Source organism: Globicephala melas, chromosome 4, assembly GCF_963455315.2.
Source record: "Globicephala melas chromosome 4, mGloMel1.2, whole genome shotgun sequence".
Lineage (NCBI taxonomy): Eukaryota > Metazoa > Chordata > Mammalia > Artiodactyla > Delphinidae > Globicephala > Globicephala melas.
The window spans coordinates 28,991,248-29,019,187 of record NC_083317.1 but is presented as its reverse complement, the minus strand read 5'-3'; the positions used below and the strand labels follow the sequence as shown (position 1 = coordinate 29,019,187).

The following is a 27,940-nucleotide window of genomic DNA, read 5'->3' as shown; positions in this document are numbered from 1 at the left end:
TTTTAAAAACAATTTTGCTTTTAGGTGAAGTTCTCAATCATTCTGAAGTACCTCCAAGCCTTCGGCTGGCTCTGGGTATGGCTGAATGTGGCCACTTACCTGGGGCAGAATTTGGTGGGAATTGGACAGAATCTATGGCTTAGTGCCTGGGCAAAAGAAGCAAAGCACATGAACGATTTCACAGAATGGAAGCGAATAAGAAGCAATAAACTTAACATCTATGGATTATTGGGATTAATGCAAGGTTAAACAAAAAGTCTAGCTGCTTTTCTTTTCTCTTTCTAACCTAATTGATTCAGATGCAAACGTAGGGCATTGTTTTACTTTTTAAAAATCTATGTCATAATATTCAAATACTTTGGGAGAATTCAAATGCCTGTGTTTTTAGTTCACCATATTTGCAAGAGTAAACAAAAACTTGTATGTGTCAACTACATGGCCCACACTGAATATTATCAATTTGTCTCATTTAATCTTGACAATAAGTATTTAGCAAGGTGTCATTATCCCCATTTTACAGCTGAGGAAACTGAGTCTCATATGTTAAGTCAGTCAGGACTCAGAAGTCTTGAATACATGGCTGTCCACTGTATGTGTGAGGCTTGTGACTGATGTGAAGATCAGTAAGTGCGTCTTAAAAACTGCATTGTAAGTAAAGCTTAAAACTACGTCGCAAGCAATATGCGTGTAAAAGTAGTAAAAGAAAACACTGTAAGGATTTAGAGCAGGGGAAAGCCGTATTTGGTTGAGAGATTAAGGTAATTTCTAAGGCATAGTTGGCATTTGAGGTGACACTAAAAAGATGGAGGGAATTTTGTCAGGGATCACAGAGGACAAAAGCTGATAGATGCAGAGAAAGATGTGAATAAAGACGGATGGGGAAGGTGAGGGGGATATAGGCATAGGTGAGGATGCCAGTCTGAGTAGTCTTTAGTTTTTTGTTTTTTTGGTTTTTTTTTTTGCGATACGCGGGCCTCTCACCATTGTGGCCTCTCCGATTGCGGAGCACAGGCTCCGGACGCGCAGGCTCAGCGGCCATGGTTCACGGGCCCAGCCGCTCCGTGGCATGTGGGATCTTCCCAGACCGGGGCACGAACCCGTGTCCCCTGCATTGGCAGGCGGACTCTCAACCACTGCGCCACCAGGGAAGCCCCCAGTCTTTAGGTTATTGATAGGGCAGTAGGGGAACTAGAGGTGGAAAGGTAGTTTGGAGATGATAGTTAGAAAGGCAAGTAGAAAACTTTGAGAATTGGGGGAAAAAGAAGTGACAGAATTTGGAGTCATTTTTCAGAATAAGAATAAATTTTCAGTGATGAAAAAAGATGGATTTTTATTGATGGGACTAAAGTCAGAGACCAGGGAGAAGTTGAGGTTGGTAGGGAAAAAATAATCAATGATCTTCAGGAATCTAGATGGGAGATCATCTAGTACAAAAAGATCTCTTATCTGATGCATCTCCTTGTCACCCAAAGCATCTAGACTAGTGCTAACCAATGGGTAGGGAATGAAATAAGATTTGAATAAAGTATGAATGGAGGAAGGGTCAGAGAGCTGCAGTGGGACTGGAGAAAAGGGATGGATAGGAAAGACACTGCAGTGAAAACATATGTAAGAATTGCTGATTTGTGGGTAGGAAGAGAACATCACTCATGATTTTGAAGTTTGGGTAATTGAGAGAACAATGAAGACAAAAATAAAGAAACCAAGGTTGAGGGAAGTCAGTTGGTAGAGCAGAGAAATGATTAATTCAATTTGGAGCATGTTTAATGGGAAGTGTGGATACATATTTTTCTGCTGTTTTTTTTCTCCCCAGTAGCAGAATAGATACACATTGTCCTTCAAAGAAGTTAGGTGATTTGAAAGAGTAAGAAGAAAGACACTCAAAAGTATAGTACTCAAAAGTGTAGAACAATTAAAGGGAAGATATTTTTAATTAATTAATTAACTTTTGGCTGCGTTGGGTCTTCATTGCTGCGCACAGGCTTTCTCTAGTTGCAGCGAGCAGGGGCTACTCTTTGTTGTGGTGCGCGGGCTTCTCATTGCGGTGGCCTCTCTTATCGTGGGGCACGGCCTTTAGGCATGAGGGCTTCAGTAGCTGTGGCTCGTGGGCTCAGCAGTCGTGGCTCTAGAACGCAGGCTCAGTAGTTGCGGCACACGGGCTCAGCCGCTCTGCGGCATGTGGGATCCTCCCGGACCAGGGCTCGAATCCGTGTCCCCTGCGTTGGCAGGCAGATTTTTAACCACTGCACCACCAGGGAAACCCAAGGGAAGATTTTTTAAATAGACAATTTTTGATGTGTTTATAAGAAGAAAGGAAGACAGAGTGAAGGAGAGTGATAAATTCAAATAAGAAATAACAAAGCCATCTACGTGGAAGTCTTGCTGTCTAGGGATATGCATAAGGGAAAACAGAGATGCATGCTTTTGGTAACAGAAAATGAAGATAACATTTAAAAATTTGTGATTTAGGGCCTTGCTTCTGTTTTCTGATCTCCTATCTTATTTTTATTGTGTGACCATAGTACTTCTTATAAGTATCTCCATCAGAAAGTAAGCAAATATTGTGAGACAAATTTATGTTTTTGTCATTCTGTTAACAACATTCATTGAGGAAAGAGTTGTTACGTTAACAACTAAAATGAGACACCAGGACTTAGAATGTGTTTGGTTTTGAGTCAGTGAATCAAGTTTTTTGGCTTGTGGTTTGCAACTTGAGGAAAAAGTAGGTATAGACATCTAGAATGCTGAGCAGCAAAAGAAATGTCCCATATACATCTCTATATCTATGTCTGTCACACATATATAGGAGGGTTAAACTCTTACCGATCCAGTGAGCTCATGTTACAGTTTTAAGGGAGACTCAGTATCCTTCGGAGAATATTTTAAGTGAGCAAATACTGTTTTTCCTATACTAGACAAGGTATGCAAGTTTAGTGTTCAAAATTTTACTTGTGTAAAGTCTGACTTTTAATTAACTATCAGTAGGTATAGAAAGTATTTTGTAGTAAAGGTAACAGATTATGCAGAGTTTAATCAAAAAGATTTTTTCCTGATTGGATTTTTGTTTTTTACATTTAAAAACATTTAAATTTTTGACTTATTATTAAATACAATTATAAATTATTTCTTAAGAAATGAAAATATATAATTTCTGATTTTTTTAGTAGTCTGCAGCTGTGTCCTATGGAACCTGGTTCAATCAAGAGCAGGCTGTATTCACTGATATCATCAAAGCTCACATTATTTTTTGAGCTTTAAAACATAAATAGCACTTTCACGTGTTAATGCCGGAGGCTATGAATAATATAGAAGGCTAACATTCAAAGAAAACTGGCGTACTGAAGCAGAAAACATTGCATCTATATTTTATAACAATAATAAAGATCTTACCTTATCTTCTGAAAAAGAAATAGCCCTGAACATTTTCTTCCTGGTTCCCAGCTATTTCCTTTAGAATCTCTAGGGCACTCTGAACATCCTTAATCTATTGTGTTTTATGCCCCCTTGTTAGGAACTTCCTTTTCCAACCCAATGTGTAAAATGTAGGCACCTTATTTTCAAAGTGCAATGTTTAAGGAGTACACACCAGTCTAAGATGAGTGAGTTGATCATTTACTTTACTTACCTCACAAAATTCCACTGAAATGACAGTGGATAAATATAAAAGTAAAGGGTTCAGGGGATTTCAGAGTGATAAATGTCTACATAAGCGATTATACTGATAATCAAGGGTAGAAGAACCTGTAACCAGGAACAGATACTAGATGAAACTGTCAAAGAATAGGGAGCGGTTCAGTCTAGCTGTGGAGGAACTCAGGTACAGAGAGTAGGATTGAGTAGCGTCGAAATAATCAAAGTGATTCACTAGAACATTGTTCTCCTGTTACCAACTGGCACAGCAGTAGTACAGTGAAAACTAGGAAGCTGATGTTTAAAAAGGAAATTAGGGTTACTAGTGTGTGTGACCTACATAGAAGAAAGCCTCCTTATGTGGCTTTTGGAGAAGTTCCAGCCTATGTCTAGATCACCATATGAGACTTCCAGTTTCACACCCACTTAAGTGGAATTTCCATTCAGAGGAGATTGGGGAAAATTAATGTGCACACAGGCAGAAGAAAGCCACACCAGGTACCTCTTAATTCACCATGGTTTTTTTTTTTTTTTTTAATCACCATGTCTTTATCTTGCATGTTTTAACTGGTAATGATGGATGGTCATGCATTTTAGTCAAGTGAGCAGTATAGATACGAGGCAGCAAATAGAGCAGTGGAGCCCAGAAGTAAAATAGTCATATTTGATATGTAAGAGAAGCTTAAAATTAGTATCTTCAGATATTCAAAAGCAGAGGCAAAGCAAGAGCAGAATGTGCTTAAATAAGTTCAGTCTAAGAACAAGAAAGTTCTTAAAAAATTTAAAGAATTTTAAAAAGATTGTACAAGTGTGAGAAGATAAATCGGTAGAAATTGTCCTAGATGTACAACATCAAAAACATAGATGGCAAATGATAAATAAGGAAAAATCAGAGGAATAATCCAAGATGTTCAACATCCATACAATAAGACACAGTAAATACAGATGGAAATTGTCAAATGCATAATATTTAACAACATTTTCTGTAACTGAAGAATACTAAAGCCTGTTCCCACAAAAATTTCCAGTTTAGAGCAGAAATACAGAGGGTTCCAAGAGAGTAGTTTATGTTGCAGGATGAGGGGGTGAAATAGGATGAAAGACATAATAGACTCTCTGCTGAGTTTAAACATATTCCAAAGAGATTTGCTGACTATTGAATTGTTTGGGAATAGATTAGTGCTTGTTGCATAGAAAAATAGTGGAATAAGCATTATACATTTAGTGAACCTCATGAATATTATGTTTAGTAGTAATGTAAACACTGAATATTTGAGAACAAAAGGGCAACAACCTATTTTTGGAAGGACTAGAAGCAAGTATGGGGAGTGAGGTAGGAAAATAATAGAAAGTATTTAAGAGTAAGAAATTATTAAAGAGCAGTGTGTGATGTTATTTAAAATATAAAGGAACTAGCTAAAAGAATTTGAGGTTGGAACAAGAATCCTGTTGGCAACACACTTTTACTAACAATTTTGTATAGTAGAGATCAGCGGTGCAATTATGTATCCCAGAAGACTCAAGAGCAAATGGCTTAAATAACATGGAAATTTATTGATGCCTCAAATGGAAAAGTCCAGGCACAAGTTTTTAAACACACTTGATCCAGGGGCTCAAACGAAGTGTCCACCATGCTTCCTCAGTTCTGCTCGTTTTCCTCTTTTCCTGAGCCATTCTCAGGCTTCACATGGTGATGAAAATGTTCTCTTTCAAAGAACCTCTTTCCATAGAAATCCATGAAATTACTCTCCTTGAAACAATTTGAGTCACATATCCACCCTTGAACCAATCATTGTAACCAAGCATCTCTTCCTCCACCCCTACAAGTTCCCCAGTTTGGGGATTCTTTGTCCTTTCATTTCTTCTTACACACCTGGATAGTTCTTTTCTGAGCTTGTCTCTTTCTTGTTATATTTTTGTCAAACACAGTTACCAATAGTCAATAGATGCTAATAACTGTGTTTTAACCTGTTCCACTGAAGCTACATGTTTATTATTTATATTTTCTAACTTTTTAGTTTTTTCAAGAACCTTCTCACCAACCAAACTGTAATAGCTTGACAGACCAAAAATAGTTTATTCATGACTCATACCACTTGTCCACTGTAGGTCAGGAAAGGGACTCTTCTGATTCTAGGGCCCAAGATGAAGAAGCAATCCAACCACTATTTTAAATGTTGGCAGGCACTGTGCAAAGGGAATAGGAGCTTTAGCAAGTCTGACACCTGGAAGTGTCATGTGAAATATCTCAACTTACTGTTCAGAACTATTCATTTGATCCCATCAATCACAAGGAGGTCAGAAAGTGCAATTCTACCATGGACCTAGAAGCTAGGAGAACTGAAATTATTTGTCTAGCAACATCAGTCACTACCACATTGTCTTTCAGGACATCATAAAGTTAATAGGTTGCCAAAATTCTGTCAACCCGGTTGATCTCTTATCTTTAGAGCATTTCTCTAGAACCTATGCTCATGAATAAGGAGAGCCCTGCTCTTATAGCGCACCAGAGTGTCCGTATTTATTTTCCATGCACCATATGCATTTATACTTAGTTTGGTCCACAGTGATACACTTTTAAGTTTGATATTTGAGTTTTCCATTAAAAATAAATGCTATTACAAGCAATCTTTTGAGAGTTAAAATTCCGAATTTAAGCTGTTAACGTGTCATTGATAACAATTTGTGTTTAGGTCTCTTTGTTTGCTCGGGAGCTTATGTACTCACCAGAGGGTCCTTGGCTGCCTCTCGAGCTTTGCATGCTCAACTGTTGGATAATGTGCTGCATCTCCCACTCCAGTTCTTTGAAACCAGTCCCATAGGCCAGATCGTCAATCGGTTCACCAAGGTAAGTAAGCCATACCTTATTAAATAGCATACGTATAAATGATCCACATTTAGTACCTTATTATCTCATTTGTAAAAAATATCATTCTAAAAAGATGGGATTACGTTTAGGGTAGATTTCATTGTTATTTTATTTCTAATTATTGGGACATTTATGATTGATGTATAGCAGAGTCACATCTTACACACATATTTAAAATAACCCTTAAAAACAGCTGAAAGAATCCAAGAAGTGCATGTGCTCTGGTGTCTACAACTCCAATTCTTATACACATTTAGTTTGAGAATCAGTGGTTCAGGCTGAGGAGGGGGAGAAATGTAAGTCTGTATCGACATATCCAGATTTTAAGCATTCTGCCTTTAAAAGAACTATCAACTCGTTAATGGCAAATGGGGGATGGGTAGAGGTTCCCAGAGTGTCTCTGCTAACCTATAGGGTTTTGCCCATTGTGTTTACTACTAAGTACTTGTAATTGTACTGTCCAATAAAATGTAATGCAAGCCACAGAGGTAATTTAAAATTTTCTAGTAGCCACAATATAAAAGTAAAAAGAAACAGTTGAAGTAATTATTTATAATAATATATTTTAACAGAAAATATCTGAAACATTACTTTAAAGTATAATCAATGTAAAATTATTGATTGAATATTTTATTTTTCTCCTACAAAGTCTTCAAAATCTGGTTTGTGTAATAGACTTCTGTTAGATCTCAGTTTGCAGCAGCCATGTGGCTTCTGTATTAGTGCATAGCCATGATCTTAAAATATGGCAATATATTTTTGTGTATATGAAAAACATTTGGTGTGGTATGGGGAAAAATGAGGATAAAACATCAAAATATAAATGAGAATACCTAGCGTAATCAATTTTTGATGGAGTATTAAATCTTGCTTAATCATACCAGTGTCACACTGTTCTTTGAAAGTTTATAGAAGAACTTGATCACCAGTGTTCTTTGTCTCCCAGTGGACATATCTCTATGACCCTCCTAAACAACTCGCATTATTATGCAGTAACATGACAAATGATTGGGTCTTGAACAGATGAGAATATGAGAAGGTGTATTTTAAAGACAGGAAGGAAGTTACTTATGAATATGATGCTCTTACACTATTTGGTATGTGAGATAATCAGGGAAGTCCCAAAGCAAGGCTGAGAAGAAATAAAATTCTATCTCCATTCTTTATCAGTTTTGTCCTAAACTGAATACTCCATCCCTTCAAGGTTGAGTGCCTTCCTATTCCCTGGGATCTCTAACGTCATACCTTATACCACAAACATAGCTTTAAGTTACATGTGAACTGATGCATGACCTTCCCATGTCCATTTCTCAGTCCCATTGTCCACCTCTATCTTTCGGTTTTTAATTTTGTAAGCGAAGATTATTTTGTTTTCCTGTTTCTTCTGATATTGGCAGGATCCAGCTATCCAAGAAGGTCACTGGACATGTTCTCAGTGGATAAGAATGGCCCCGGAGTGTTTTACAGTTTTTAGGGAGTGAATAATGGTAGACCAATGTCCCTGAATACCCAACTACCGGGGTTTGGACTCTTTTTTTTTTTAACAGAGTCTGATTTCAGTCATATAAATTAAGTGCCAGGTAGTTGTCATTGGGAAGTACAAATTGCTTGATCATAGACATATTGGTACTAGAACACCCTCTTAATTGTTACAGCTGAAAAATACATGGGGGTGGGCTGGGGAGGGCAGAGATCATATATTGAATAGTTAGATATTTAATAATCAGATTGTCACATCTGGGTAAATGTTTTTATTTTTACAATGAATGATATATGTCTTCTTTCCCTCATTTTAAACCAATGAAAAGTTAAAAATAAAGTGACTCGATATCAAATTTTTCAGGACATGTTTATAATTGATATGCGTTTCCATTACTACTTACGGACCTGGCTGAATTGTACACTGGATGTTATTGGAACAGTTTTGGTCATTGTGGGAGCTTTACCACTCTTCATTCTGGGGATTATTCCTTTGGTTTTCCTCTATTTCACCATACAAGTAAGTACACAGATTTTTATGTGTATTAATAACTTATAAGTTCACAGTCAAATATAGTTTCAGACCTACTTAGACTGCCTGTTAGTTAAGGTTCTCTAAGGAGCAGACATCAAGAAAGGATTAGATGTACTAGAGAATTGCTGGGGGAAATGCCTGTAAAAGATACAGGAGAGGGAGCAAGAAAAGGCTGGGTGAGCCCTTCGACAGTGAGGCAGGTCTGCTCCCTTCGAGGGAGAAGGAAGAAGATTGGGTAGGAAGAGTCTTGGACTGCAGAACGTTCCATAAGAGGTTTGGTTGAATGAATGGGAAGTCCACAACCAACACCGCCCAGTGGATGCTCCCATGTGACCCCTGAATGGGCTTGTTTTAGCACCCCTGCCATGCTCAGTCTTTGCCTGGGAGTCATCTGTGGGAAAAATGGCCTTCCTTCTACTATAGTAGTGCATTTGGAGGGGCAGCGGCTGGGCTGTCAGTCAGCTATGGGCCCTGCAACAGGAGAACTGAGTTGTGCATTTTCATGGCCACCATAAAACCTAGGTGTTGTTTACATTTTAGCAGAAAGTTAATTTGCCTGAAGAGCCAAGAGAGAAGCACATATTGCCTTTTGCCCTGTTATCTCTGCTATCAACAAACTATTGCTGGAAGAACTACAACAGATCTCTCATGATATGTATATATCCTTATATTCCAATTAAAATGTGGTCAACCGGGGGCTTCCCTGGTGGCGCAGTGGTTGAGAGTCCGCCTGCCGATGCAGGGGGCACGGGTTCGTGCCCCGGTCCGGGAAGATCCCACATGCCGCGGAGCAGCTGGACCCATGAGCCATGGCCACTGAGCCTGTAAAATGTGGTCAACCAGTTTGAATTCCAAAATTATGTCACTGTGAGGCTGTAGTGTAAAAACAAAATTTCTTAACACATATTTAAATTAAATATAAAAGTTTTTTGAGGCTCTTTATACAAAAGGATGCAGTTCTTGTAGTTTAATGTTTTCTCAAGCTAAGTTTTCAAATTCATATTGGAGTTTAATTTGTCCAACCAGGATGTTAATCATTTGCTCATTTCTGCACCTGTACTATCATTATTCCTCCTACTTCCTATGTTGTCCCTCTTCTCTCTGCCTGTCTGGATCTTACTTACCCTTCATGCCTAGGTTATATTCTACTTTCTGTGAGAAGCATTCTCTACCAAAGTAGGGCAAAGAGATATGACTCATGTAGGTATTATGGATTTATTATGCTGCTAGTATTATAGGCTGTTTTTTTGTTGTTGTTCTTGTTGTCATTTTATTTATTTATTTATTCATTTATTTATTTACTAGACCAAAAATTGTCTCCTCAATGTGATTGTAAGTCCTCTGGGGCAGACACTATGTCTTATAGTTAGAAAAAAAAAAAAGTCAAGAAATTGAGGAATGGTGTTGAGGATCAATTGTGTCTGCTTAAAAAAACAAAAACAACAAAACATATCACAAGTGATAGTCTTGTGGTTGGTGCACTATAACAGGGTGTCTGGGAGTGGAAAAGAGTCTAGAAACCATGTCTTGTTAGGCGGAACTTTATAGGGTGAGCCCTGAATGAAGATTCAGGAACCTCAGATTACTTTCCTGACTCCTGTGTTTGGTATATCACTTTCTTTTCCAGGCTTCATTTCTTTTCCCTGTAAAATAAGAGGTTTGCTTTAGGTCAGTACTACTCAAAGTGTGGTCCCTGGACCCATGGGCCTATAGAATCAGAATCTCTTTTTTAAAAAATCACATTTTACAACCAAAATATACACAATTTTTATTTGCTAATCATACCCTAATAGATCAGAGGGAAATAAAGAATTTCTCACAGAAGTCTGTGTTTTTAAAATCCTTCTGGTAATTTTTACTAAAGTATGAGAAGCACTGATCTAAATCAAATGTTCTTAAGCTCAATGCTCTGGTCAGTTTCATGGAAGGACCCCCCCCAGGGCTTCTATAATTCATTGAACTTTTATGAAACTACCTTTGAGACAATCTCTTAAGTCCTCTTGCAGGCTCAGAATGCCGTAATCGTTTGTATTCTCTAGAGCACTTAGCATAGAGCAGAGCTTGTAAACTATAAGCTGACAGGCCACATGTAGTGTCAGGTATGTTTTAGCGTAGCTTGCTTAATGTTTTTACCAAAATGAAGACATTTTTAAAATTAGGAATTTTACATAAAATTCCAGATCTGAAGATTTTCATGAAAAAAAATTGCAAGATGTAACAAACTCTTTATTTTCATTTCCAGTTTGTAGCAATTACGTGGGGCTGATGAAGGATCCACCCATCCCAGCTGTCCTCAGCCCAAGTCAGAAGGGAAGTAGTCAATTATAATTGTGGCCACATTGGTTTTTTTGGCAGAAAAAAATAAAGAAAATTTTTTCCATAACTATATTTAGGTACAAAAATATTATTGTTTGTACATTTGGTTGGCTTCCTTCATTTAATGGGTTAACCACCTGGCCACACTTCCAACATGTAACATAGAGCTTTTTCCACAGTAGGTACTCAATAATGGGTGTTTGAGAGCATTATCAAAGTGAAATTTTGCCCAATTATGTTCTAGTTGTGCTATCCAGAATTTGGGCTTTTTACTGTTACAAAGGTGCATTCGTTTCCTGGGGCTCCTGTAACAAACTTGGTGGCTTAAAACAAGAGAAGTTTTATTCTCTCACAGTTCTGGAGGCCAAAAGTCCAAAATCCAGGAGTAGGCAGGGTTGGCTTCTGCTGGAGGCTCTGAGGGAGCATCTGTTGCATGCTTCTCTCCTAGCTTCTGGTGGCTGTCAGAGACCCCTGGAATTTTCCTTGACTCCTAGGTCCATCACTCCAGTCTCGTCTTCACATGGCTTTCTCCCTGTGTCTGTGTCTTCTCCTTTTCTACTTTTTATAATGACACTCAGATTGTATTTAGGGCCCACCCGAAATCCAGGATGATCTCATCTCAAGAACCTTAATGACATCTGCAAAGATCCTATTTCCAAATAAGGTCACATTCACAGGTACTGGAGGTTAGAACTTGAACTTAACTTTTGGGGGCTGCTCTTTAGTTACACAAGTACCCACTACACAAGTATCTTGCCATTTTCAAACTATTGAAGCAATTTTGCCTACATCTTCCCAACCGCCTCTTTCTGTTTTCCTGTTAGAGATACTACGTGGCAAGCTCTCGGCAGATTCGGAGGCTGGCAGGAGCATCTCGCTCTCCTGTCCTTTCCCACTTTAGCGAGACTCTCCTTGGGGTGTCCACTATCAGGGCATTTGGACATGAACAGAGGTTCATCCAGCAAAACAAAGACGTGGTGAATGAGAATTTGGTCTGTTTCTACAACAATGTGATTTCGAACAGGTAAGTCATATTCACATATCCAGTTCAGGACTAGTCTCTTCTTGGATATTTTGTTCACTAACTTCTAAACAAAAAGTGTTTTTTGTTTTTTGTTTTTTTTTGCGGTACGTGGGCCTCTCTCTGTTGTGGCCTCTCCAGTTGCGGAGCACAGGCTCTGGACGCGCAGGCTCAGCGGCCATGGCTCACGGGCCCAGCTGCTCCGCGGCATGTGGGATCTTCCCGGACCGGGGCACAAACCCGTGTCCTCTGCATCGGCAGGCAGACTCTCAACCACTGCGCCACCAGGGAAGCCCCAGAAAGTGTTTTTAATGATATTTCATCAAAAATATTAAAGCCTTAAATATTTCTAGTATTTAATATACACTTAAGTTAAAGTGTGTCTATTTATGTCCGTATGAATAGTACATGCTACTTTACGTGAAAATAAGGTCCCACGTTTTTTGAAGGTTATACAGGATGCTATTAGAATTAGTAAAGATGTGACTCTTTGTTGTATTTTATATTTGTAGAATGGATTTTCTTTGCAAACAATAATCTATAATATTTTGAATTTGAAGCTATACATTTCACATAGAGGAGAAAAAAAAACATTAAATAGTTGGGCACATGTTAACTTTTAGTGACTAATTTTATCATATAAAAAACGTGTATGTAATCAGAAAGGTAAGTGATTTTCCAATGGGATTTTAAGATAAATGCATCATTTCAGCTGATGTTCTTTTGTTTTGATTTTTAATTCTGATTAAGTTTTAAAGCAAAGTTCTGCAAAAGTAAAGTGTATTTTTATGCAGAGAAATCCTTTACTCTATCATCACTGCAAAAATCCTGTTTGATTGAGTTCTAAGTAAGTGTGAAAAAAGAGAATGCAGCTATTGATGTTTACTTCTTCAGTTTTCAGAGGAGAGTTCATACTAAGTGCCCCAAAACTTTTGCATCTCAGTTCAGGAATATTTTCCATTATTACAGGTGGCTGTCTGTTAGACTTGAATTTCTTGGCAATTTAATGGTGTTCTTCGCTTCACTGCTTGCTGTGCAGGCTGGCAATTCTATGGATTCAGCAATAGTTGGTTTGTCCATATCCTATGCCTTAAATGTAAGTAATAGTGATTTTGTGGTATATAATATGTTTATAATCCAATTAATTAAGCTCTCTTCTCCTTTTCCTGTCTGAATTATAGACTGTATTAACTAACTAATGAGAGACAAATCTGGATTACCCTGGAGGCTCATTTCTTTCTTTTGCTACTAGCAAAAGAGCTAGCTCAGTATTTCTAAGTTAGCTCACAGAGAAAACAGGCTGATACCCAAGGCTCAGTGCTAGAGGATCCAGGAAACTCCTGCTGTTGCATCATTACCCAGAAGTTTCCTGTTCTCCTATCCTTATAGAGTTATAAAGTATAACAGGGATAGGACCCCTCTCTACCGTGGCCTGTCCATCTGGTTTGCCCAAACTAAGCAGAGAGATAATGCAAGCTCTGGGGAGAATATATGCTCTGCTTGTAATTTTTTCTCCTAATAAGCCCTATTTTATATGATACTGCAAAGTGCTAGTGGTATGACTGTGTGCAAGTCCCCTTAGTAAAATAGAAAATGTATCAAACTGCTTAATATAATTCCATATTATTTAAAAGATGGGTCTACATGATTTGGGTACATGCCCTTAGTCCCTTATCTAAAAGCCTCAAGTCAGTTGCATTTCAGAATTCAGAACTTAGGCTTCTAGAAAGGAATTATAATACATTTAACATATATATATACACACACACACACACACGCGCACACACACACACACACAAATAAACATATCCATATGTATGTATGTATGTATGTATATATGCAGGGCCTGGGGCAGAACTCTGTAATCAAACTCTTTGTTCTGCAGTGAAATATGTGAATGTACATCCTAAGTGGGTTAAATCAACACTTTAAGGAGACCCACATCAGTTCAGTCAGGTTGACCATCAAATGGTTTAGCACCAAACTCAAGAAAAATCTGAATTGTGAGAGTTTTGTGACTTTCAGAACTAGATTTGAAGTTACGAACTTGGGGAACTTATATTTAGGGATAAGTTGCGTGAGAAGAAAGTCGAGTTTGGGAGAAGAAAAGGAGACAGGAGTAGTCAGAAAATTCCTTCAAATGGAAGCTGGTAAAGAATGCCAAAGGTAACATTGTGTACAAATTTTTTCCTCACTTAGGATGTACATTTCTTAAGGCATATCCCATCAATCTTGGTATTCATCATTTCTTATACCAAGTATGGTCTCCTTTAATATATGTTGAACTATATTCATTCCTTCTTCTGACAAAGAACCATTGTTTATGATATTAATGAATTTAACAAACTTAAAGAAGCACATGTGTGTCTAAGGATAAATATGCTCACTTCTAAAGTTGTTAAATAATTCTAAGAAATAAAATATATGAAAATTCTGAAAAATGAAGCTTTATAAAGTATTATTAATAGCATATAAAAGACTGATACTCATTCATTAAGCTCTTGGTTTTTCACCTCCAGATTACTCAGTCTCTCAATTTTTGGGCAAGGAAAGCATGTGAAATTGAAACCAATGCAGTTTCCATTGAAAGAGTTTGTGAATATGAAAATATGGATAAAGAGGTAAGCACTCCTAAAGAACTAATAAATGGATGCAGAATTAAGATATTGTGATACACCTTGAACTGACATCTTAAAAATCAATTTTGAACAAAACCTGCATTTCCAAATTTATGCTGTAATATTTTGCATTTCGACGAAATTAAAATTCAATCTATTGTAAAATACACCATTATTTTATATAATCACTAAAGTAGACAAAAAGCACTGCTAATTAAATTAGGACTGTTCTTAAATTATAAGATATCCCATTTCAGTATTGTTATAAAAATGAAATATAAGCACCTGTTTTTAAGGGGCACAGTGATCTGTCCCCTACCAATGTAAAGTCAAATATGCAACCTATGATTATAACTTTGTAAAGATTTTACATTGAGAAAAGTGTCTTAATGCAGTCACCTCACAATTATTTACAGTCTGATTGTCCAATTTCAAAATTAACTACGCCTTTACTGCTTATACCTTCTGTCCCATTTACTCACCATTAGCATCTCTGTGGACGGGAAGGAGAAGGAGAAAAAATCAGTCTGCTTTGTTCCCTTTAATTAACTATAATTTGGGAGAGAGAAGAATTAGACTATAGACAGAGTATAATGTTAGCATTATCTTCATATTTTACTAATCTAGGGTACTTCTGTCTCCCAGTTCCTTGAATTAACAGGGCAGATGATAAAGGGTATATGTTGAATTTCTGCATCTTCTTCAATCCATTTATAAAGGTATCTAAATCTTCATGAAACTTTCCTCTTTTGCTCGCTCATAACTCTGAGGAAGAAGTGTTCCTCCTCCAAATAAAAACCTACAAATTTCCAGTTGTATTTTGGAAACATCTCTTCATATCTTTTCTCAGACCTTATTCCATTAACCACCTTCTCTAATTCCTCATTTCAGCCCCCCCAACCCCTTTACTCCTTTCAGCCTATAAATATACTAAAATATTTTCTGCATACTCCAACTCCTACCTGAACTTTGAATCTTCCTCTAGATTCTTCCCTGGGTCTTACCTTCCTTTTTCATACACATTTCACGAAAGATTAGTCTACCTTCACGATCACAATCACAGTTACCAATATCTAGTTTGTTCAGCTTATTGCCATGTAATGACTAATATAAAAATTGTATCATTTTCTATATTTTCTAAATCTTTTGCTATTAATATATGTTTTCTTTTCATTTTTAAAAAAGTTCAGTAAAATGTGTGTGTGCACACACAAGCACACACACATTAAAAAAAAAAATCTTTATGTAATTTGATGCAAGTTGTAACAGACACCATTGCAAAAACCCTTGATGTGGAAAGAAGTAAATGTGTCCAAATGACCCCTATTTACTCCTCTATAGCCCCGTTTCTCTGCTCCTCTTTACAGCAGAATTCTTGGGAATAGTTCCTGTACTTGCTCTCTCTAATTCCTCTTTTCTCATTCTTTTCTGGACCCTCTTTCACACAGGCTTTAAATCCTACCACTTCACTGAGCCTGCCCTAGTCAAGATCACCAATGGTAGCCTCTTAGTCTTTACTTTACCTGACCTATCATTTGACACTTGTGATCGCTCCCTCTCATGAAAACACCTCACCTCCCTGGCGGGGCACCACAGTCTTCTGCGTGTTCTTCTACCTCCTGCTTTTCCTCCAGTGTTCCAGAGCCAGGCCTCAGTCTCAGGTCCTCAGCATATGTAGTTAGTCTCCTTTACCTGGAAAGGGTTTCCTCTGATATCCACATGATTTGTTTCCTGACCATGTCCAGTTAAGCCTTTTCTAACCTCCCTGTTTAAAATTACACCAACCCTGCCTATTTCCTGATTTCCAAAGTTTTATCATCAACTAACATTCTGCATAGGCTATATGGTGCTTTTTGTCTTTCCTCACCAGCATGCATGCTCCGTAAGGGCAAGAATTGTTTTTCTCACTGCTAAATCACCAACAACCAAAGCATTAACTGGCACAGTAAACACTCAGTATTTGGGAAATGAATAAATGACAAACTGTCCTCCTCTCAGCTAAAAATTTCAGGTTACCTTCAGCTCCTTTATAAGGTTTTAGATTTTTCTTAATAACTTAATAGAAGATGGGAAGCCTCTTTATGTGTAAAAATTTATTTCTAAGATTTTGGTATTTTTTAAAAGCGTTTTCAGAACACTCATAATGTTTACAAACGTCATTCATCATTTTTGTTTTATCACTTTTGTTTATATGCATGAGAATTTTTTTATTGGGGGGAGATATTTTTATTGTAATTATAGTTTAAAAAATATTTCTTTGTTTTAAGGCACCCTGGATAATGTCTAAAAGGCCTCCGTCACAATGGCCCAATAAAGGGATAGTGGAATTTGTTAATTATCAGGCTCGATACCGAGATGATCTTGGTTTAGCATTACAAGATATCACTTTCCAGACTCATGGGGAAGAGAAGGTACCATATATATTTCATAAGTCTCACTTTACCTTTCATCTGAATATATTTATTGTTAAGGCCAAAGTATACTGTGATATTGAATATAAGATGGTCATTTGTTCAAATTTCATATAAAAGTAATAAAGACGTGGTTGGTTTGTACAAAATAAGCTTTTCCTCTATCAACAAAAATATATATTTTAGGCTGTTCATAATCTACTGTGAAACATGACTTTACTATTTTTTAGCTTTATTGAGGTAAAATTAACAAATAAAAATTGTATTTTTTAGCGTGTACAGTGTGATAGTTTGATATACATATATTGTGAAATGATTATCATAACCTTAAGAACACTTAAGATCTACTCTCCTAGCAAATTTCAGTATTATTAATTATAGTCACCATGCTGTGCATTAGATACCTAGAATTTATTTGCCTTATAACTGAAAGTTTGTACCCTTTGACCAACATCTTCCCATTTTCCCCACCCTTCAATCCCTGGTAACCTTTTGTTTGACGTTTTGATGTTTTTAGATTCCACATTTAAGTGAGATCATACAATGTTTTTCTCTGTCTGGCTTCTTTTACTTAGCATAATGTCCTCGAGGTTCACCATGTTACCACAAATCACAGGATTTTCTTCATTTTTATGCAGGATTATATATATGTTTATATACGTATTTTTTTTCTTTATCCATTCATGCATGGCATACACTCTTCAACACACATATTAGCCCAAGCCTTTCCAGTGAGTAAGGAGTGTCTGGATAAAGACTCATCCTTGCATGTCACGTTAAGTCTTCCATGACAGTCAATGTTATTCTGGTTGGCAAAATTAGATTCTACTGACCTGACATGTAATGTATTTGTTGTCAGTACCAAGGTCCCCTTCCCTTACAAAAAGTACAATGTAAACTGTTTATGATAATTTCATTACAGATTGGAATTGTGGGACGAACTGGAGCAGGCAAATCAACACTATCAAATTGCTTATTTAGAATTGTAGAAGGATCAGGAGGCAAAATTGTTATTGATGGAATTGACATATCTACAATTGGGCTTCATGACCTTCGTGGCAAACTTAATATTATTCCACAGGTAAAGACTGTTTTGTCGTTAGTCTTTCTTAACTCCCTCTAGGGAAACTTCATCTTTTGTTCTATTTTATTTTGTTTTTGTTTTAATTTTTTTTTAATATATTCCTTTCAAGCATACACATTCATTTTGGGGAGCCAAATTATTTTAAATGTATTATGAAAAATAACTATGTAATTAAATCCTATTAAACACTCTAAATCTGAAGTGTTCTCCCTACGTGCATTTATCTATTTGAAAAACTATGTTGCTTTGCAAGTTTCCTTCATAATAGTAAATACAAATAAAATTCAAATGTAGAGATCAGGCTGAAACACATTGGTAGTTTTTGGAAGAAAAAAACAATTACTGAGGCTTTTGCTTAGTTGGTAATTTGAATGTAGGATTTTGATTCTTTTGACTTGAGGTTTAGAAATATTGAAAAAATGAAAAGAACAATAATGCAGTTAGATCTTTTTTCAAGTCCTTTGATTTTTCCATCTGTGGCATCAGAGGAACTTGATCATTAACAAATATGCAAATTGGCTCAATAATATGCCTCTGCAGTCCAAGATGACTTTATTCAGTTGTGCTTGAGAGATTTAAGCTGAGCATTTATGAAATATCTTTATATTATTCTTTAAAAATATCTTAAAATACTATCATCTCTTTGTCATACTGTTTAAACACATACTTACATTCATGAATTTACTTCAAAACAAATTTGAGTAAAATCTGAAATTCTGACAGGGATAAAATTGACTGGAGAAAAGAAACAGTCATTCCTCTCTTATAAATCAAAACAGGAGTAGTAAAATACAGTTTCACTAGACATGTCAGTGTATTGGAAAGAGCGTGGACTTGTCGTCTTTGAATTCTACCTGAGCACTTACCTTCTGTGTGTCCTTGGATGAGAGCTTTTTAAAACCTCCAGTTCACTGTCTGTCAAATGAGGATATTTACTTCTATCTTTCTGGATTGGTGGGCTGATAGATAATATTATATACATAGTATAGATTACATTTATTCAGTTCTTTTCTGTATTATATTATATCCCTGACTGAAGGGCAGCTACCATCATTATTATCGTGGTTGTGATCGAGACATTATTAATAAGAGGACGAGAAAGAATCAGGAAGCTTATGATGATTTAATCTAACTTGCAACTTATTCTGATTTTCTTCTGCTTTTGGGTTCAATATAAAATGAATTTGATAACTATTTAGTTTTGATCATTTTGTTTTTTCCTTATTTAATGTACGCATGCCTCACGTGACAGTAAGATTACTGGTGACTATTTTATTCTCTAGGACCCTGTTTTATTTTCTGGAACCCTTCAAATGAACCTGGACCCCCTAGACAAGTATTCTGATGGCGAGCTATGGGAGGTGCTGGAACTATGTCACTTAAAAGAGTTTGTGCTGTCCCTTCCCAAGAAGCTGCTGCATGAAATTTCAGAGGGTGGTGAAAACCTCAGGTAAGCTGCTAAGAACAGAGCTTGGCCAGGTTATTCATTCAGGGCTTTTTAGAAACGAGTTGGCCTCAAAAGGAAGTCACTCCTGAGCTACCACGGATCTTGTCTGGCCTGTTCAAAGCACACCATTGCTGATTTCTCCTAGGGAAGACAGACAAGGAATAAATAAAATGATAGCCACTGGCTGGGAAACTGCTGGTGAAGGGAAACAAAGGGGAATAAGAGGAACAATGCAGTATGAAAAGTCACTATTTAATTGAATCTTCTTTTGCAAAGACTCCTACTCTAATAGCTCTCTTCCTAAAAAAAATTGTTGTAAAGGCTACTTTGATGTTTGATGTCTTAGGATGGTCCCTTTATGTGATCAGAGACCTAAGGGAAATCAGACCCTCTCTGCACTGGAGAGACACAGCCTGTATGACTCAGCCTCTTCTTTGTTTACTCTCTCCTCCCTCTCTGTTTCTGCCACCTTGGCCTCCTTGGTTCCTTGCTGTTTCGTGAAGATGCCAGGCCGGTTCCTGCCTGCGTCAGGAATTTTACATCTGCCAATCACTTTGCCAGGAACAGGTTCCCATTGGAAATCTTCAGGACTCACTTTCCACTTCCTTCAGGCCTTGAATTTAAAGGCATCTTCTCAGAGAGGATTATTTTGGCATGCCCATCTAAAATGCCCACCCCGTACCCACATTTTACACCCTCCCTTTCTGTACGTTCGAATTCTTCTCATTACTATGCATTTTGCTCATTTATTTTTTTGTTTCCCTATGTAAACACACAGACAGAGCCTTTTGTCTGTTTAATTCATTGTTCTGTTTGCAGAACTTGGACCAGAGTCTGGCATATAGTAATCACTCAGTGAATATTTCTTAAAGAAAAGAATGAATGAATGTGTGGGTTAGGAAGAGAATAACAGTATAATTAGAATTTTAGAACAGGAAGTGTGTGACCATAAAATCCATTGTGGAAATCATTTTACCATTTTTTATAACAGTGTTGGACAGAGACAGCTTGTCTGTCTTGCTCGTGCTTTGCTGAGAAAAACAAAAATTCTCATCTTGGATGAGGCAACAGCTTCCATCGATTTTGAGACTGATAACTTGGTGCAGACCGCAATCAGGAAGGAGTTTTCTGATTGTACCATCCTAATGATTGCTCACAGACTGCATTCTATCATTGATTCAGACAGGTATGCTTTATTTGTTTTCAGAAATAAACCAGTTTCTACAGAGATACCTACTGAACATATGAAACACATTAATTACTTGCCACTAGTAAAGGATTTTATCTGTGCTGAGAGATACAAAATGTCCCCTAATAGTATGGAAGATACTTTCCAAAATAATTAGAGGAATTTGTTAATGCTCAAAGAATATTAGAAAACTTGATATATTTCCTTAGTTAAATAGTACCTTTATTTTGTACTGACATAACTCATACAGTAATTTAAACCTTACGGTAGCAAGAACAAGAAGGGTGAACTGAAACACTGATTATAGGTTACCTGACTGGATTCTTTTCACATTGCAGGGTGCTTGTTCTAGACTCTGGAAGGATTACACAATTTGAAACACCACAGAATTTGATACACCAGAAAGGACTTTTCTTTGACATGCTAACAGAAGCAGGAATAACACAAGACTCAGGGACAAAAAGTAAATACTTTTAGTTGTATATTGATTATACCAAATAAAAAAAAATAGTATTTGAAAAAATAAAGACAGGGGAGAAATGCAAAACAGCGGGCCCCTAGCTACATGTTAACACAAACAAGAGATAAGCACCATAGCTCTAACCATAACGGGCTGTACCCAACCTTCTTTCTTCCATTCATTCCCTCCAGAATATCTGCCTTTTCCTCATTGCCCAAAGTACTAAATGCCATTTATCCCTTAAGTCTCTGACTTTGTTCAGGAGTCATCTTCTGCACAAAGCATCTCTTGATTTTTCCCTTCGCTCCCCTGTCTGATCCACATGCCCTTTTTCTGTCCTCTGAGTAGCCCTATGTGCATACCTTTATCATGGCAGGGACCATACTCTATTTAAATCCTTTTAGTCTGCCTCTCCTTAAAGCTACTTGAAGGCAAGTGCCCAGTTTATTGTTTTTGTGTGTTAGGTTCCTAACATAGTACCTTTCAGATTGTTGATACGCCACAAACATTTGTAGAATGAATGATTAGGCATTTTAGAGTAATATTATACAGGCACCTATAATAACTTTTGAGTTATTTTACAGTATATAAAATTATGGAGGGGCTTCCGTGGTGGCGCAGTGGTTGAGAGTCTGCCTGCCGATGCGGGGGACACGGGTTCATGCCCCGGTCTGGGAGGATCCCACATGCCGCGGAGCGGCTGGGCCCGTGAGCCATGGCCACTGGGCCTGCGCGTCCGGAGCCTGTGTTCCGCAATGGGAGAGGCCGCGGCGGTGAGAGGCCCGCGTACCGCAAAAAAAAAAATTATGGAGGAATCACAGAAAAATATATTGAGTTATTCAGCTGCTTTTTGGAAAGAGTAATTATATGTTAACTGAATTTTATAAAATAAAATTTTGCTTTATTTAAAAATAATATTTTATAATATTTTTACTATTTACTTTGAGTAAAAAACATATTTTCTATGGAACGTCATTTTCTGGCTTGATCAACCTCAGGTGAGTTATATATCAGATGGTATACATTCACAAGTAATTGTTGATTTGTAGTACTAATTATATTTTGAAGGGCTTTTTCATTTGGTAGTTTTATGTAATAGAAGCCACATTATTTCTCTGAATTGCCATTCAAATTTGAAGTTTTCAAACTTCAATGGTATTTTCCTTTCAAGATGATTTTAATAAAATATTTTAACATGTTAAGACTCAACAGCCATTTCTTTTATCCTCTTTTTCTCCTTCCTCTGCAACAACTTTGTACAACCTTGCTTCATCCCCTAAGTGTATTTATGAAAAGTTACTGTAAATTATAAAACCCTATATTATCTAAAGCTTCATTCCTTAAAATGTAAGCTACTGAAAGTGTTGTCCTGTCTTTACAATTCCTGTAGTACCTACCACTATGTTTTGTACTCAGTAGGCATTGAATAAATATCTATTGAAATCCATTAAGAAAGGGAACTGGATATTTCATTAATATCAGTTAAAATTTATGTTTTGGCCTCTTTACACATGTAGTAAAATCAATAAGAGACACTGCATAATTTAGAAATCTAATGGGAAATCAACAGTCACCTGGATAAATTGTGGTATCTTCATACAGTGGAATTCTATACAGCTATGAGAATGAATGAACAAATGCTACAGGCAACAACACCAATGAATCTCACAAACATAATGTGGAGTGAAAGAAAACACAGGGGACTTCCCTGGTGGCACAGTGGATAAGACTCCATGCTCCCAATGCCAGAGGCCCGGGTTTGGTTCCTGGTCAGGGAACTGGATCCCACATGCATGCCGCAACTAAGAGTTCATGTGCAACAACTAAGGAGCTGTGTGCTGCAACTAAGGAGACCACGAGCTACAACAAAGAGGCTGCCTGACACAACTAAGACCCCATGCAACCAAATAAATAAAATTTAAAAAAAAACTATAAAAAAGAGAAGTCAACCACAAAAGCATATTCTTATATGATTCCATGATTCTATTGATACAAAAGGTTTTTTTTTAAAAAAAAAAAATAAAGAAGAGAAACTATACTCCTAGAAGTCGGGATATTGGCTACTCTTGGTGGTGATGGGTAATGATTGAAAGGGTGAACAAGGTGGGCTTCTGGGAAATGATTATGTTCTGTTTCTTGATCTGGGTCTGAGTATTGGTTCAATTTGTAAAAATCATCAATCTGTATACTTAGGATTTGTGAAAATATAGATAGATAGTTATAGCTATATATATACATGATATCTCATGTATAATATAGTTAAATAAAGAGGAAAAAGAAAAAGTAAAATAAATTAGTCATTTAAAATGACTAAGCCAAAATTACTCAATATAATATTATTGTGTTTTAAAAAATCAATATTTCATTCTCATTTTTATTATGTACATCAAGTTTGTTCAATCACTGAAGTACTCTTTGAAACAAAGTGCAGGATACTTAAAATGACTGGATTATAGAGAAGCAGTAAATTTGAATTAAAAAAACCTTTTAATTCAATGATTTATTTCAAAATTTTAACTTCAAAATATATTAAGAAAATAATTATTATCATTTGGATATGCAGAAATATTTACCTTAGCTGATAGAATGAAAATCCTAAGAAGCATTAGGTTGAATTATTTTAGGATGAGAATATTTATTACTGAAAGCCCACTATATGCCAAGTAATGTGCAAGGCACTGGAATAATTTATTACTTTCAATTCTCAATAAAGAATATAAGAAAGTTATTACCGCTCATCCTATTTTACCAAATATGATAAGATACCAAGAGGACCTTGGCCAATAAAATGTAGAATCCAGGCCCAGATGACTACAAAACTGATGATGATGTTTTCAGTTCTCTAATAAGATGTCTCATTCCTAGAAGAGCCACTTAAAGAGTCCATAGTTCAAGAATGGGGCGGAGAAGAATTTAAACCAATAGCTGTGTAGACAAATGGAATTAAACCTTGGGGGTAGGGTGCTTCTTCAAATATAGTATTAGTTTGAGCCATATGAAATAGTCATTTTTGTAGGTAAAAAAATAGTTGAATAAGGGCAATTTCATATACTTTTAAATATAGCTTTGATATCAAAGTTAGTGTTAAGAAGATGTAATGCAGTATTTTAATACACGTGAAAATAATAAATAGTTCTAACTGGTCTAGAGGGCTTTTATTCTAGGAAAAAAATCAAGAAAATTAAAATAAAATATTATAGTAGTTAAAAGAGTTCAGGATCTAGTGACAAAGTGCTTATGCTAAATCTCAACTCCACCACTTTCTAATTGTGTAAACTTGGGCAAGTTAACTTATTTCTCTGGACTTATTTGGGTGTAAGAATTTTATGTACCTCCTAAGGGTTTTGATTTTTTTTTTTGAAAATTAAATGAGATAACACAACATTTAGGACAGATAAAACTCTTTCTGGAATATAGAAAACATTCAGTAACATGTTAGCAATCACTTCAGTACCAACAGTCCTATCTCCTCTCCTTATAGTTGCAGTTTTGTGTTTACAAACAAAATCACATCATAGGACATAGTATTAAGTAAACAAAAAGGGTAAAACTGAGCCAATGTTTATGAAAGGCTATTCTATACACAGCAAAAACTTGGGGATAATTGGAGATTAAAATAAGACACGGTCCTCAGTGGTGTGCAGTGTGATTGATCTCAGTGAGATTAAGCAAAGCTGAGAAGGCAGAAACAGGGCAGATCTCTTTCTAGTTCCTTCCAGTTCTCCTAGTTCCCACTTTTCTAGCTGTCATTTTCCAAGCAAGTAGACCATCTGTGGAATACAGAAATCAGGACTTCTGGCTACATTATGAGCCACATTTCTCTAAATTTTTTTATGAAAATTAATACTATTTTGGTAGTTTGTATGGTGGCTGCTATTGGGTTAATGGGGCCAAGGTAACTGGTGTGAACCCAGTAAAGGCTGACTGGCTTCTCTTGATGACCGCTGACTAGGTAACCAGGTTATTTACAGATCAACCAGATTTTGCACATGCTCAAGTTATCATAGTTGATCAAAGATAGCAACATTTTCTCTCTTGAGGGCAGCACAAAGAGAAAAATAAAACTGAATAGGGGGCTTCCCTGGTGGCGCAGTGGTTGAGAGTCCGCCTGCCGATGCAGAGGACACGGATTCGTGCCACGCACGGTCCGGGAAGATCCCACATGCCGCGGAGCGGCTGGGCCCGTGAGCCATGGCCGCTGAGCCTGCGCGTCCGGAGCCTGTGCTCCGCAACGGGAGAGGCCACAACAGTGAGAGGCCCGCGTACCTTATAAAAAAAAAAATGAATAGGCATATGAGTAAAATGTTAAAATATATCATAAACTGAAAAATGTTTGTGATAGTTGTGAAAAATATTTGTGAAAAATTTGAAAAATATTTTTCCAAAACACTTACAAGGAAAATGATACATGTGCATTTTTGTGTGTCAGGGGAAGAGATACAAGATTGATTTTTGAGTTCATGTTTATAAGACTCAGCTTATCATTAATACACTTGCGAATGATTATTGGTTTACTGCTATTTTTCAACTCTTGATAGAAAATGTAATGTGGTTATCAGAGAATAAGACTAAATGAATGATTTAGAATACGTGACAGTGGAGTACCACAGGAGCTAGGCATAAATGTTAACCCAGCTTTAGTCAACACTAACTCTGTCTGAACATCTGCTTCTGGCTTTCTGTTCTGAGCATTTGTGCAACAATTTCCAGGTATTACAGAACAGCCTCTGCTTTCCCTGTATTGCTATAGCTATGACTTTACAGAGGTAATAGACAAGAATTAATGTTGGCCATGATGCGTAAGGTCTTGAAAACTGTTGTTTCATGTATTTTCTTCCACTTTTTAGTTGAATCAGTTCCTTTTTATTCCGTCTTGGCCAGAAGCAGAAGTCCAACAAATGGCAATTTGACCAAATGTTTAACCACAAAGTAACGGTCAAAAGTTTAAAAACACAAGGAAGGAAAGAAGGAAAACAAAGAAAGAAGTGTAAACAACTAAGGGGCTTGTTTTTCTTAGGTAGAAAGAAGTCCCAAGGTAGAAAGGACAAAGCTGGCCAGAGCAGTTCCATAACACCACTGGCCACTTCTACCTTTAGCTCAACCATCTATTACATGTCCATTGATTGGTAGTTGCAAACCCATTGCTTTATCTCCAGCATCATGTCTGCATTTCAAGAAGGTAGAGCAGAATTATGTCACATACCCATCCCTAGCTGCAAAATAATTTTTAAAGTAGGGGATGTCGCCACTCCAAAAAAACTGGGTTCTGAAAGTAAGAATGAATAGAAAAGATAATTGCAGTAGCATTTAGCAAGGTCTGCCACCACTACTTTTTGTCACAAAGTATTTTTCGACTATGACAAAATATTCTTTATTTAGTTACTTGGGAGACAAAAGAAGGGTAGTGGTTACAACTAATAAGATCCAATTTCCAGTTTCCAATACTATATAGGCTATGTTAAGCAATTTAAGGTGATTGGATGAACTCTTAACAGAATTGTGTGTTTGTGTGTGTGTATTTATGTATTTACGTTGTGTACGTAGATATACACACACACACACACACGTATATAGCTATAGTTATAAAGTTGTGTTATGCCATTTAAGACATTTCAGGAGGTCTTTTAGGTAAGCCAAAAAATAGTTAATTCAATGAGGTGTAAGACAGACTGTATTTGTTAGTTTTTTAACATCCAAAAAACTTAATGTGAGGCAAGCTATTAATTCTTCCCAAAACTAAATAAATGCTTTACCACAGCAAATTTATTTTCTCTCATATTTCTGCAGAATTCTGCAGAAGTTTTTGACTCATAGTTTCAGGGTCTTGAGGATATTAGGGAAAATAACCTATTTTCTTGTGGCATTTTCTTATAATCCCTCATAAAATTAGCAAGTCACTGAACTTTGTTCATTCTCCTTCTATCATCTCCATTCATAATACTTAGCACTTTCTTGCCAGGCACTCACAAAACCCCAATGAATTAGGTACTATTATCTTCATTTCGCATCTTAAAAAATCTGTAAATTCAAATTTGCTTCTCAGAAATGTAAAGAATTAAATAGCACTGTCTAAACCTGTAACATTATCTGGTAAACAAGAGGTCTTTCATGGATACTATCCAGTTTAGTACTGAACAAAAATGGTGCTATAGGATTGCATTATGGGATGGATAAGGCAGCACAGCATTGGGGCTGAACATGGACTGGATTTGAATAACTCTGCTACGTATTAGTTGTATAATCCTGGGAAAATTACCTAACACATCTGTGCCTTAATTTCCCTATCTGAAAATGGGGTAAGAGGAACTACCCCTAAGTTTGTTAGAACAAAATTAATTAGTATTGTTAAAACATTTAGAACACTCCTGTACATAGTAAGCACTATTATCTATTGCTGAATAAGAAATAAATAAAAATTTAGTAAGCTTAAAACAACAAAAAATGTATTATCTCAGTTTCTGTGAATCGTGACTCTGGAACTGCTTCGCTCAGTGATTCGGGCTTAGGGTCTCTCATAAGATTACATTCAAATTTGAAGTATGGCTACATCATTTGAAGCCTTGAATACCAGGTGGAAGCATTTGAAGTCACATAAGAAGCTGCCTACCTCAATAGGGCACTGTGTATTTGTTAGTCAAGTGAAATAAATGTGGATGTATCACTATTATTTCCTCATATATTTTGAATCTCCGAGCAGCAGTAGTTAAAATAACTATGAAGGAATCACAGGAACTAGTGATTGGAGAGTCAAATCTACTGTTTTTATTTAAGGGCTCATTTGAAAAGACATTTATCAAATGAACTTAAAAAAAAATTGTATTGAGTTTCTTGCCCAAAGAATAAACTTTATTAGAGAATTATAAAGTATTAATCACCAACCA

The 27,940-nt window shown here is 36.6% G+C and overlaps 1 protein-coding gene across 1 annotated transcript in view; it reads left to right on the top strand.

Annotated features, from left to right (window-relative positions):
• The window catches only part of LOC115864252 (multidrug resistance-associated protein 1-like), a 77,368-nt gene extending 54,690 nt beyond the window's left edge, over positions 1-22,678 (top strand). The window contains exons 18-28 of the mRNA XM_030877776.2: positions 25-244; positions 6,324-6,478; positions 8,343-8,498; positions 11,654-11,853; positions 12,820-12,946; positions 14,370-14,471; positions 16,736-16,879; positions 17,802-17,960; positions 19,247-19,413; positions 20,402-20,596; positions 20,938-22,678. Of these exons, the coding sequence (XP_030733636.2) occupies positions 25-244; positions 6,324-6,478; positions 8,343-8,498; positions 11,654-11,853; positions 12,820-12,946; positions 14,370-14,471; positions 16,736-16,879; positions 17,802-17,960; positions 19,247-19,413; positions 20,402-20,596; positions 20,938-21,076 (1,764 nt within the window). The 3' untranslated portion in view covers positions 21,077-22,678. The remainder of the gene's footprint in view (positions 1-24; positions 245-6,323; positions 6,479-8,342; positions 8,499-11,653; positions 11,854-12,819; positions 12,947-14,369; positions 14,472-16,735; positions 16,880-17,801; positions 17,961-19,246; positions 19,414-20,401; positions 20,597-20,937) is intronic.
• Positions 22,679-27,940: the final 5,262 nt, after the last annotated feature.